This window comes from Sceloporus undulatus, chromosome 7, assembly GCF_019175285.1.
Source record: "Sceloporus undulatus isolate JIND9_A2432 ecotype Alabama chromosome 7, SceUnd_v1.1, whole genome shotgun sequence".
Classification (NCBI taxonomy): Eukaryota; Metazoa; Chordata; class Lepidosauria; order Squamata; family Phrynosomatidae; genus Sceloporus; species Sceloporus undulatus.
Genome location: NC_056528.1, coordinates 15,500,010 through 15,513,114, shown reverse-complemented (window position 1 = coordinate 15,513,114; position 13,105 = coordinate 15,500,010). Strand labels below are relative to the sequence as shown.

At 44.4% G+C, this 13,105-nt stretch overlaps 1 protein-coding gene across 5 annotated transcripts in view; it reads right to left on the bottom strand.

Moving 5' to 3' along the window:
• Window positions 1-13,105, bottom strand: part of AKNA (AT-hook transcription factor) — a 32,447-nt gene that overhangs the window by 3,439 nt on the left and 15,903 nt on the right. For all 5 annotated transcript variants that reach the window (XM_042478314.1, XM_042478311.1, XM_042478309.1 and 2 more), the window contains 15 exons: window positions 12,062-12,218; window positions 11,514-11,668; window positions 9,660-9,719; window positions 8,961-9,088; window positions 8,575-8,794; window positions 7,968-8,122; window positions 7,189-7,377; window positions 5,505-5,784; window positions 5,107-5,213; window positions 4,294-4,529; window positions 3,145-3,310; window positions 1,305-1,475; window positions 1,067-1,179; window positions 729-842; window positions 159-299 (listed from right to left, as the gene is read on the bottom strand). In XM_042478314.1, the coding sequence (XP_042334248.1) occupies window positions 159-299; window positions 729-842; window positions 1,067-1,179; window positions 1,305-1,475; window positions 3,145-3,310; window positions 4,294-4,529; window positions 5,107-5,213; window positions 5,505-5,784; window positions 7,189-7,377; window positions 7,968-8,122; window positions 8,575-8,794; window positions 8,961-9,088; window positions 9,660-9,719; window positions 11,514-11,668; window positions 12,062-12,218 (2,392 nt within the window). The remainder of the gene's footprint in view (window positions 1-158; window positions 300-728; window positions 843-1,066; window positions 1,180-1,304; window positions 1,476-3,144; window positions 3,311-4,293; window positions 4,530-5,106; window positions 5,214-5,504; window positions 5,785-7,188; window positions 7,378-7,967; window positions 8,123-8,574; window positions 8,795-8,960; window positions 9,089-9,659; window positions 9,720-11,513; window positions 11,669-12,061; window positions 12,219-13,105) is intronic.

The following is a 13,105-nucleotide window of genomic DNA, read 5'->3' as shown; positions in this document are numbered from 1 at the left end:
GGAAGTTGTAGCCCAACACACGCAGGTTGGTGAAGGCTACTACACAATTACCAGTGGTTTTTTATATCTTTGGGAAGAAGCTAAGAGTTTCTATGCACCAACAAATACAAGGCACTCTCTGAAAACTATTGAGCAGACAGCGCCAGTGGAATTGGTACCTTCAATCTCATTGGTGCTTGGGGTACTTGTGAGTGCTTCTCCAAGGTGTGTCTTGGCTCCTTGGCAATGGGAACAGAGGGATGTGCCTTTGATGATCCGTGGTTCTCGGGATGCTTGGTTTGGAAAAGCATAGGGTGTCCCTACAAAATCAACCACAAAGAAACCCAATGCCTTGAATCCTACTATTAGCCCAAACTAGAGTAGACCCATGGAATCAAAGAGATCTGTATAAGTGTTGATTCACCATCCAACAATAGGTCTACTGGGTTCCTGATCCAACTTGAAGGAGGAGGAAATAGCACACATAAAATACACTCAACTGCAATGGTGGGGTGGAAAACCTACAGCCTTCCAGATGTTATGGGATGGGAAGGAAGTGCAAGTGGAATATAGAGCAAGGCACTGCCCTGAATCCTATAGGCAATCCCAACTAGAGTAGACCCATTGAATCAACTGTGGAATGGTGCTTCAAAAGTTGTATATATCCTGTAATTCAGTGTATTTACTAAAGTTAGGACTACCTGTAAGATCCATGCCAATGAAAGTGAGAGGGAGAGATCTACACAAACCTGTATAAGGTCCTCGTAGGGTGGACTGCTTTGGGTTTTCCATCCTAGAAGGGGAGACTTCTTTCTGTCTTCCTTTCTGGGACTTTGGTGTAGAGTAATCTGACCCTGTTGGGGCTGGAAATAAAAGCAGGGACAACACAATTCATCAGACTGGTATGTGTGTGACTGAGGTTCCCTTTTCTACACAACTGTTAAAGGTACAGAAGACCCCTCCAGTTTTCACCTTGAGAAACCAATCCAGTTTCCACTTTTCACAACATCCAAAAAGAATTACACACAAAGATGCAGCCCCTAGTTATGCCTGCATAGGTTATGCCAACCTAATATCTGCTACTTACTGAGGTCTTCCTGAGTCCCACCTCGGCCGAGTGATGATCTTCTCATCCGCTCTTCTGATTTGATCGGAGAAGGCATATCCTCAGATTCAACTGCTCTTTTCCCCGAGGTTTTGCTATAGGTTGAGATAGCGGTGGGACATAAAGAATAATTTTTTGCATGATACATCATCTTGGTCTACACCACCGACAGCAAACTTGGGTGCAACATCATCCAAAGATGAAGCTGGTCATGACTTACCGCGTGGGATCGGCACTTGTGAAGAAGCTGGCACTGTTCTGGGGTGGCATCGGGAGTTTAGAGGCACGTGGAGAGGAGGAGTGCTTTGGGTAACCAAAAGGTCCATGGAGGGTCTCATCCAGACTTTGCCGCAGCTGTGAAACTTCATCCTGCAAAGCTGCGATAGCCTGGCTAATATCAGGAACAAGTCAAGACAGGATTGATTAAAAGGAGCCTTCTACAAGAGGAGGGCAGGATTATTCTACTCTATATTCAGGTGATACACATTCTGGATCAAGAAAACTAACAATAACAATAATAATTCTACAAATAAATTTACAAGATTGTAAATCTACATGATATTGGCCAGTATTCTGCATCCGCTACTTAGGGTATATGGGTGACTGACATTTCTATCAAGTTTGGCAGGGTCAGATCAGGAGATGACTACAAACCACTGTCATTTCAAAATTACAAGCACTTGTAATCTTACATCTACATGTTTTATGGAAACCAACAAAACAAATACATTCTCTTATGGTTTTTAAAAAATCATTTTATGCAATCATGTCTTGCAAAAGATGTTATTTTGGTCCTTTGGATATTGATTTTGCACAATCTGATTCTGCCACTGTACATCTGAGGAGTGAAACAAACCTCCAAAGCTTCATCGAAACCATTCCAAGTCCTACACAATTTCCCAGCTATTTCCAACACACATGATCCCTACACTTCCAAACGCAGACGTAAGGATTAGCAGTTGGGCGTTCTTTTGATAGACAGCCGAGATTACTAGGGCTGCAGATCCTAATACAATACAGTCATATTCACTGTTTTGCTTTGCTTTCTTGAACGTTCCCACATGACATTTTGGAAACACTAGTAATGAAAAACATTTGGTAATTAGGACCAAAATATGTAATGAACCAGGAAAGCAAAGTGGGATTCTTGAGCAGAGGGGGAGGGGGGAGAACCCAACTCCTTGGCAAGACCAAAGCAAGCAGATTAAGGGGTTGACTATTCCCTAATGGCTCTCACCATTCTTGGTTGGGCCTCTTTATTTATAGTCTGTACCTATTAAACTGTAAATTACAACCAGCTGCAGGCAAAATGCCTTCACTGGAGGAGTTAACCCTTAGATACTCGTAGATAAGTCAACCGAACTATAGGCTTCCTACAGCTTCAGGGCTGTACTAAAGGTTAGGAGTCGAATAGTTAAATGCTTCTTTCTGGAGAAGCTCTTGCAGAATCACGTATTTTTGAAACACACACACTTTCATTTCAGAAACATTACAGAAAAGTGAAGGAAACAGGACATCAAGGCATAAAGGATAGTAATATGTTAGAAACAACATAGGCCAGAAACTTTTGTTTATGCTAGTGCACCTGAGATTAACTATTGATTCCAACATTGGGTAAGGAGACATCCAGTACCACCCCATGCAATGGTTTTGCCCTATGTTGGTGTTTATGCTAGTGCAATTTAGGGTAACTACTTATTTCAGCATTGGGTAAGGAGGCATCTAGTACCTCCTTATTCAGTGGTTTTGGGAGGCTATGCAATAGTTACCAGAGAGAGCCCAGTCCAGATCTGCCTCCTTGTCTTGAATGACTTGTTTAGTCCCAAGTAGAGAAGACCCAAGTAGAGAACATGGTGAGTATGGTGAGTCAACACATAGGTAAATCCCACCAATTCAATGAGTATAGTCCGGAATTGAAGCCAACATTGTTACAACATACTAACACAGCTACATCTGTGGAAGAGTGTGTACATCCTCTTGTCCCCCAAAGACAAGGTCCTCCCTCTGCCCACCGAATCACTACCCATCTTCCTTGCACCTCTCTGTCAAGGCGTACTTACTCTCGTTCCATGCGGGAGTTCAGAAGACTGTAGGAGTGCATCCGAGACGGGGAAAGCGACGTAGCGGAGGAACTGGGAGAACAAGAGCGTTTTGGTTCATCCGGAAGGAGATTGTAAGTGCCATGTCTACTGGGCAATTCGGCCTCAGCTTCTGAGTTGTTGTGAGCTGGTGAAAAGGGACACAGGGACACACACTGAAGCCACAATTCAGTTAGCATCTGATACCTGTGTAAGTTCCCTGTGTAAGATGTGTTGACTAGCATCCTGTTGGTTAGTCCTCATGAGAGTAGACCCATTCAACCAATTGTTGAATGGTGGCTCAACATGTAGACCAGTCTCTTGGATTCAATGGGCCTTCTCGAATCAAGGAGTAACAAAAGGATTTCAGTCCAAAGTCCACCGCAGAATGTCCGCCTTCCATTCCAGGTTGCAGCAGCAAAGTTGTGCACGGGATGCCATTGTGCATGCAAAAGCACACTGGATGGTGCACTGAGTGGTACAGCATCACCACTCAACACAAGGGTTGTATAGTACAATCGACACATAACCCTCAATGTGGAAATTTATGACATACAGCCCTGATATATGATCTGGGACTAAATTTTAATCTTCTACAGTAAGTTTGAAGTGTTTATTTTTTTAAGGGGAGAGTTGCAGTCTTTATTTTGTGTGTGTGTGTGTGAGGTGGGGGGAAGTGCCCAAATAGGTCTAGGAAAAGTTCCCACCTGAAACCTTGAAATGGAACCCATTATTTCCAGTTAGAGCTGAGAATGCTTAGCTAGATAGACCAATATTCTGACTCAGTAGAAGCCAGCTACTTATGCTTCTGAGATTGTGATTGATATGGGTGCTAGATGCCACCATTGTTCCTGCTGATCAGGAAATCATGACTTCCCAACCCTGTGAGCACTGCTTTCACTACACCACGGACTGGTGGAGAGTAAGGAGTTTCTTGTTATTTACAACAAATGCATATCAGTATGCAAAAAGATCTTGTAGCATCTTTGAGACTAAGAGAGAGAGGTTGACAACATGGGCTTCTATAGACTTGAGTCTACTTCTTTGGATGACTTTCCAGACTAACATGAGTATACCTTTGAATTCTTGCAAATGTATACTTGTTGTACTATTAAAGGATAAAAAACTCACAGCTCTCAGTGCCAGGCTCCATCTCACTGGCAATGTTGTTCGTCCGCTGTCGAGGAGAGCGGATCCGGTGTGGGACTCTTTTGGACAGGCTTCGTCTCTGGAGCCCACTCTCTGATGGCCGGTTCCTGGGAGATACATCTGCCCCTTGTGGTTCCATCACAATGGCTCCCTTCTTCTGAGGAGCTGGGTGGTGGGCTCCATTGGTAGGGACTGATTCTCCCATCATACCATGGGATCTGAATACAAGACAGATTATTGGCATGGTGGAATGCTTCTTAACCATTCTGTCCAGCTATTCAGTCCCACTTTCCTCTGATCATTGTACCTCCCCAAGACATGTATGGCCAAACATCATCAGAGTGCGGTCAAGATGGTAAAAGTTACCAATGTGGAAGAGTATAAGGAAAAGCTGCACCTATTTGCTTTTGCCTGAGCTTGCTGGGAAGGGCAAGATTCAAGCCCTTCTTCCCCTGTTGAGTTAGCTACATTTCCACTTTCAACTCAGTTTGCCATAATTGAAGCGAGCTGAATGGCAAAAAGGGAATGTGGGGGGAGGAGAAAGAAACCGGGACATTTTAAAATCAGCTAAAAAAGTGGGATGGCAGAGGATTAATCAGTCCAAAGGGAGCAGTTGGAGGGTATGTGAGATCACTTATTCTAATTCAACTTAAGTGGAACAGAGGTGGATAGCAGGCAGCCTCCTGGTCCATTTTGAGCTCGGCCACAACAGATTTTGCATCTCCTTGCTGGATTTCCCACAGAGAGAAGAGAGAATGAGAGACAGGACAGATAAAGGGAAGAGAAGCATCATACCTCAACTGGGATGAGTGGTGCTTTGGCATCTGTGCCAAGGGGGACACTCTGCTGGCTTCAGACCCCACAAATCCACTGTCGGTCTCCGGAGACAGAATGCGGAGATCCTGCAGCAGAAGAAAGAGACAGAGCTAAGGACTGCTGGCAATATGAAGAATCAAGAGCAAACTGCAGCAGCCATTGGTCTCAATTCACACACATCATTTGTGACTTGGATTTCACATCACCGCTTGAATATTTGACTTGTTTTCTGCTGCTCCAGAAACTAGAATGTGAACCAATGGATTCAAATGACAAAAAAGAGATCGCACCTGAACATTAGGAAGAACAGTTCAGCCGTGGAACAGACTGCCATACAGGGTGGTAGATTCATTCGTAAGTGATACAGGGACTCTTACCTCCGACAACGCCATATTGGTCTTCCGGAAGGGCTTCTGGGAAATGCGTTCGGAAATGCTGCTGTCCTCAACACTGACCATGCTGCTGTGAGGGGAGAGCTTCTCCTCCTTTTCCCTGGAGGACACCTTACGGAGTGAACCCGAGGTCCTATCCTTCTCAGAGGACTCCTCCTGAGTTGCCAAGTTCACCGCCTGAGCAGAGGTCACATCTCTGACCTGGTAAGGTGGCCGTTGAGGTTTTCTTGGAAGCAGATGGAGAGGTTTCCTCTGTTGGGCCTCCCTATTAGAAACGGTAAAGGGAACATAATAATTGTTGGTATCAATATTATTCCTTGGTTTTACAGTCTACCTGTTGCTACTGACTGGAGTTTTGGACCAGATTCTGTCCATGAATCTAGGAATCGTGTATCCTCAATGTTGTCTCCTCCTCATTAACACCATTTTTGTCATGATTTCTCGGTTTCACAGTCTACCAATTTTCTTGGCAAGGGCTTTGTACCATCCATGAATCAATGCATTCCAAGAATCCACAAATCAGTGAGGTACATGTTGCGTTTCCCTTCTCTGAAACGCTGGATTTTCAGATGTCTATCAAATCCTATCCAAGAGGCTCAGAAAACACAGCAAACGTACAGCCGCTCTTCTTTCTTTCCCGCCTTAACAAAACCAGAGGCTCATTGTCAGAGGCTGAAATGGCAACGGAGTTTCCCCCAACCCTTTCATGGTCATAAAACAGATGCTACATTTTATAGAAGAAAGAGAGGGGAGATTTAGGAGCCTGTGTCAGTCATGGAAAGGAAAACCCAGTGAGTCTCGGGCATCTGGTGGGCAGTGAAAAGAAGAAGCAGAAGAAAAGAAAATGTACAGTACTTTGGCTATTCCGTGTTTTCTCTCTCGCTTGCTCCCAACCGCGTCTTGAGATTCCAGGCTGAGTTTTCACTTCCTTCCTGTCAAATTCTTCTCTCTCCCCCTCCCTATCCTTGTTGCTCTCCATCCCACCCCTCTCCAACCCACACTGTTCCTCCCAAAACATCTTTCCAGCCAGCTCAGCTTCCCCAGCAGGGTAAGCAAAACAGCCATCGAAAGAGACCCTTTGTCCAGTTTGGGGAAAAGAAAAGAGAGCAGATGCAAAGACTCTCTTGTTTGGCAGCCTGGGATGACAGAGAGAAAGAGCGAGAGAGGGCAAGAAAAGCTTCAAAAAAAGGAAAGCCCTGTTTCTAATTTTAGTCACGTCCCCACATGCCCACAGCACAATCGCTGCCAAGGAACAGCGCCAAGCAACTTTTGTGAGCCCGTGTGGCACAGCGGGGTGGCTAAGAATGTCAAGTCAGAATATAAAGTCAGCCCTCGACCATGAAACCCATTGAGTGACTTTGCGCGAGTCACTCTTTCTCAGCCTCAGAGGCAAACCACCTCTGAATAAATCTTGCCAAGAAAACCACATGATAGGTTTGACTTAGGGTTGCAATAAGTTGGAAACAGGACACACAACAACAACATAATATAATAAGTATAAGTAAGTAAGCTGCTACCATACTTAGAATTGATAAATTAATTAATTCCTGCACCATTTTCAGAATAGATCACACCGAGGCAAGATAAGGTAGGGACTGGCTGGCTGGAGGACACAATGCTTTGGGCATGGCAAATTATAGCTAATAGTCTCTTCTCCTGTGGGACTCACTTTGTGGAGGAAGAAGATGAGACGCGAGTGGCCTTCTTATCTTTAGGCACTGTCTGGACAGAGTCCTCATTTGTTCCAGGGTTTTCGGTAGCAGTTGTACCATCTGTTTCCTCTGGTGAGAAGTGATGCGCTTCAGAGTGCAGTTGTTCCAAGCTCAGGGCCTCCGGCAATGACTTGAAGCTGCTATAGCTGGAGGCAAAGGCAAAGGTTGAGCAGATCAGCCTGTGCTGTTGCATGACCCCATAGTAGGGATGGAAAGAAAAATAGTAAACAGAGCCAAACAAAAACCACCATGTTTTTGAGCATCGGGAAACCCCAATGAGGAGCATCCTAGGCTGATGACAATCTTTGTAGTTTGAGATGTTATCTGCGCATAATCTGCACACAATTGCTTTGAGCAAATTGTTTTTAAAAAATTCTGCACAGGAAGCAGCATTTTCTACACATAAAATAATATTTCAGCGCAGAAAAGGTATGCTCTGCACACAAAAAAATTCCTATTTCCCATGCAGAAAATATTGCTATTGATGCATGTGGTTGTTGTGCACAGAAAACAGCACTTTCTGCTCAGGAAACAGCTTTTTCTGTGCAGAAAATAACATTTCTGCACAGAAATTATTATTTTCCGGGCCACGTTTTAACCACTCTTTGCTCAACACCACACCACAGAATGCTCACCACCCCCAATTGAAACAAGCAATGCACGACAAGTGCACTGTATGGATTGCACCATTGCATAAATTATTCCCTTCCAAATACAGACAAGCCTGTTCACTTACTGTCCCAAGAGGTGGTCAAAGTCCTTCTCCACTTGGAGCTGCATGTGGCGAAGGGGCTCTGGAAGACCTTCTCCTTCCTCTATCATCTCATCGCTGATGGAGCTTCCTTCCATATCCGCCTGGACTTTGTAGCGACTGTTTTCCAAATCAGAGGCCTGAAGAGCAACCAGAAAAGGTCTTGGAAATCTTGCTGGCACCAACAGTGGTACCTTTCTAATGCCCAGTAAAAATAAATAAATCTCTCCTTCAAAAGAGACTTAGAGAATTTCTCCTACGGAATAGCCCAAATTTGCTTTCTAGCCCAACACTCAAAGAATTATACCAAACTGATTCTTTTACTTAATGATCCTATCCAAGAGGCTTTTAGAGGTTAGATAGTTGTTCCGAGGTACAAAGAGCTGGACTGGACCATCTCTAATCTCCCTGACAGCTGTGTACTTCTATAGTTTTGCCCTTTCAATCCCTCCCTCATTAAAGGATGCAAAATAAGAGACTGGGCAAATTACTTTTTACCTGGACTATAACTCCTATAATAGCCCTGGACTGGCAATTGTAGCACAAAAACAAACTGCTTCTAATGCAAAAGGAAAATGGCATTGCATTTGACCTGAGGGTATGGCGTCTGGATGGCAGGGGTTGGGGCTTGAAGAGATGGCGTTGGAGAACCCATTTGTGCTTTGGGACTCTGTACTAGGAAATGGGAAGATGATGATATGGTTTCCTCTGGCCTCTTCTGGGCAAGTAACTGGTTGGATACAGCTTCTTCAAGTCTCTCCTTCAGCTCTTCCAAGCGCATCTCCAGATGGAATATCTCTCCTTCCACTACACTGGAAAACATGTCAAGAAACCAGAGAGACATGGAGACTGGAACAGCTCTGTGACATGGAGAAAACCATGTTGAACAGGCCACAGGATTCCTACTCCTGATATAGTTTATTAGCCTTTACGTCAAAATGGCTGCTAGCTTGAATGATCCATGCAACGTATACATACCGATCGGGGTCAAAATCTCCTAGAGCCCCTGCAGGTTCTTGCTGTTTCTGCAGAAGTCGGTGTTCATCTCGAGCCTGCAAGTAAGCCTGTTCCAGTGCACCCTGAGCTTCTTTTAGCCTTGCAAAGCCCTACGACGGACAGCAAAATTAGAAAAGAGGTAGACCATTTGGAACGCTCATCTGGTCCAGCTATGCCATTTCTGGCTGCATCTTTAAGCCTCGAAAGTGGATTCTAGCAATGCTGCAGCAAGGTACTGTTTCTTACTAGGGTTGCCCATGCAGGATCATTCCAGGCCTGGAGATTTCTAGGCCAACCTCTGGTGAGGTCTTTAAGTGTTATGCATTTATGTATTAACCACTGTTGCACAGAGCTTATCATTCTAACACAAAGACTTCATCTGCACTGCAGAAATAATGCAGTTTGACACTGCTTTAACTGATATGGTTCAATGCTATAGGATCCTGGAGTTTGTCGTTTGTGGTGGCACCAGAGCTCTCTGGCAGAGAAGGCTAAATATCGCACAAAACTACATATCCCAATATTCCATAGTGTTCAGAAATGGCAGTTAAAGCATCTCAAACTGCACTAATTCTGCAGCGTAGATGCAGCCGGGAAAGAGGAGGACGCAGTAGTATTAATGGCATGATGTGGGAATCAGAGAAAATGACAATTCAGTGAAGTAGAAACAAATTGTGGTACCTTTTGCTGGTCTTCAGGTGTCAGCCTCCCAGTCCAAATTAACTCCTCCAGGGACTCCACCTAAATACAAACAGGCAGAGTGTTTTATTAATAGCGTACCTATTTATATCATTTTTAGATCAGTTTGCATGGTTCCACCACTCAGTTCCTGTTGTTATGGCTATGGAAGGCTCCAAACATGGTGAAAGTGTCCACCATGCCCCATGTCGTTGTTGTTGTTGTGTACCATCAAATCATTTCTGACTTATGGTGACCCTAAGGCGAAGCTATCACAGGGTTTTCTTGGCAAGATGTGTTCATGGAAGGTTTGCCATTGCCTTCCCCTGAGGCTGAGAGAGTGTGACTTGCCCATAGTCACCCAGTGGGTTTCATGGCCAAGTTGGGAATCGAACCCTGGTGTCCAGAGTATAACACTCAAGCCACTATGCCATGCTGGCTCATACCTAGAATACAACTCTGGAGACCAGGGTTCGGTTCCCAGCTCAGCCATGAAACCCACTGGGTGACTATGGGCAAGTCACACTCTCTCAGCCTCAAGGGAAGGCAATGGCAAACCTCCCGTGAACAACTCAGGCCAAGTAAAGCCCATGATAGGCTCACCTTTGAGTTGCCATGTGTTGGAAATGACTTGAAGGCACACAACACACACACACATTTTTACTGCTTTCATTTGGCTTTGTTGCACTACGATTTGCAAATTTCTCTAGGCTGTGTTGAAAAGTTGTTCAAAGGGCAGGACCAAATCCGCTTCATCGTGTCGTTGTTCTTTTAATTACTATGTTTTGAAGTAAGCAAATTAAATAAACAAGGCCAATGGTCACAGACAAATGGTATGAAAAAATAGCAGCCAGTGACACGTAGCAGATTTTCCAGCGATGCCGGGATTTCTTCAACAACATCCCCTCCTTTTCTCCTTGTACAGATTGAGGCAATGGTGCTAATTGAAACATTAGCGCTAATTGAGTTCCATGGTCAATTAATGGCTGAACATGTACGACAAAATGATGCCGAAATGAGAACGGCAATTTCCATCCTTCACTCTCCCTGCGTGAGCCAACAGAAAATGCCAATTGATTCAATCATGTATGTGTTTGTGCGCATGAATTTCTTTCTTTGCACCAGTTTCATGCCAATATCCCAAACCAGACTGTTAAATTTAAGAGAGATTCCAATTATTAACTGCAGTTTATGAGCATTTCTTAGGCTCCCGCGACAGAGAAGTTACTTTATGCACTGTAGAAATCATCCACATTAACTGCCATGGCTCCATGCTATAGAATCCTGGGATTTGTAGTTTGTCGGGGCCCCAGAGCTCTCTGACAGAGAAGGCTAAGGTCTGACAAAACTACAATACCATAGCATTGAACCATGGATCATTTCTGCAATGTGGATGCAGCCTCATTCCCATCGGTTTCATTCAGATTAAGTTTTTAATTCAAGTTAACTACACAGACCTTTCCTCTTCCCTTTTTAATTTGGTCTGGCTCTATTTAACAATCCTCTCAAACGTGGTTTATTTGCACTCGCTTCCTCTTCAGCTTATTAGTTCTAGCTTGTCAACCGATGCACTTATCACTTTATTTACATGATCAAGCAAAAGTCTCATTAGATGGACTAATGGAAAAGTGTACCGGAAACCGGAGCTGCTGGGTTTGGAAGCCGCTGGGGATGGCTTCCTACTTTCTGATTCGACCCAAGAAATGCAGCCTTGATTCAATCCAACAAATGCTGCATTGAGATCAAGGAGCAAACAGATGTGATCGGGAGAGGGATAAACCAGTTAAATTCCCTTCAGGCATTGAAAGAGTGTATTAGGTTCTGCAGAGAGCCTAGCAAAGGTTGCCGTTGTTGTACCTGATCCCGAATTTTCTTCGCCTGGGAAGCCAACAACTGGGTCAGATCATCTCCTGTGAAACCTGTTCCTGGGGAGGTGAAACCATCCACTTTGGGAATGTCAGTGTCTGCGGAGTTTGGAAGGGAAGAGGAAACAATTCTTTGTCCAGAAAACCCTGCAAAGAGACAAAAAAGAAATGCTTGTTGTACTGAGATTGCCAAGGGTCCCTTCTACACTGCGCAGTTATAGCATTGCGCTTCCACTCTTAACTGATATGGTTCCATTGTAGGAAATTCTGAGATTTGCAGTTTATGAATGAATATTTAGATTCCCAGCTGGAGAGCTCTAGTGCCTCACCTAACTACAGTGGGTCCTTATCCACTGAGGTTTAGTTCCAGGACCCCCTGTGGGTACCAAAAGCTGTGGATGCTCAAGTCATATTATATACCATGGGAAGTAAAATGGTTGTGCCTTATATGGCAAAATCAAGCTTCTTTCCTGGAAAGAGTGTTCTCTCTTTAGGCTGGAAGAAAGAAGGAAGAGGTTGCACAGGTATCTTGAGACTTACCTTTGTTCTGAGCAGGTTCTGGTACTGAACTAGATCTCCCTGTGACCTCAGCTGCTCTGACCTGAGGGATGCTGAAGGTCATAACCTTGGAGGGCTGAGATACTGTCCCCATCTGGACCCCATGGCTGGGCTTTGGAGGGTCAGCATACAAGCGCACCTGAAAGGCAGAAAGAATGCAAAGGGGACTCATCCAACTGTCCTAATTTGGTAAGGACAGTCTTGCTTAGTCCTCTACTGTTCCACTTTTCAAGCTACTTTTAAAGCATCCCGCTTTCTCTCTCCTCTTCCTCCTTTGTCCCCAGCTTCAGTCAACTGCTGCAAGCAATCGACTTAAGTGCTGCAATGCAAAGGGGGCAAACAGCTTGCAATTCATTAACTCAACATGAGAGAGAGAGGCAAAAAGGGAATACAGTCCTGCTCTTTCCAGTAGGTTCAGGCAAAAGCAAACTGCTGTGGTGTATTATAATTTGTGTGTTCTACCTCACTGATAACCTTTGCCATCTTGACCACATACTGATGTTGTTTGACCACACATGTCCCAGCTTTCCTATGTGGAACATTGGATGAGATCTTGGAGGTCTTTCATTCATAGGATTGCCCTAAACTGAATTTTGCCATGGAAACCCAATAGGCCTTGAGTAATTATTAGGAGAAAGGCAGGATATAATAAAATAGAATAATAATAGGTGATCTTGGGCAAGTCACATACTCTCAACCTCAGGGGAAGGCAATGGCAATCCTCTTCTGAACAAATCTTGCTAAGAAAACCCCATGATAACCCTGTAGGGTCACCATAAGTCAGAAATAGCTTGGAAGCACACAAGTACAACAAAGCTGAAGATGACTTGATGGCAAATAACAACAACAAATGAAGCAGCTTTTGATTTTTGCAGCCAGCTAAGTAGCCCAGAATGGTTGTGTTTAGGCCCATCTCTAACTCCATTCATAAACAGCTTCAGTAGCAGGAATAACCTCCTTCTCTCCTCTCCTCCTTTGCCCATTTTCACTCACTTATTTTCAGCCGAGGAGGACGAGGAAAGCTGG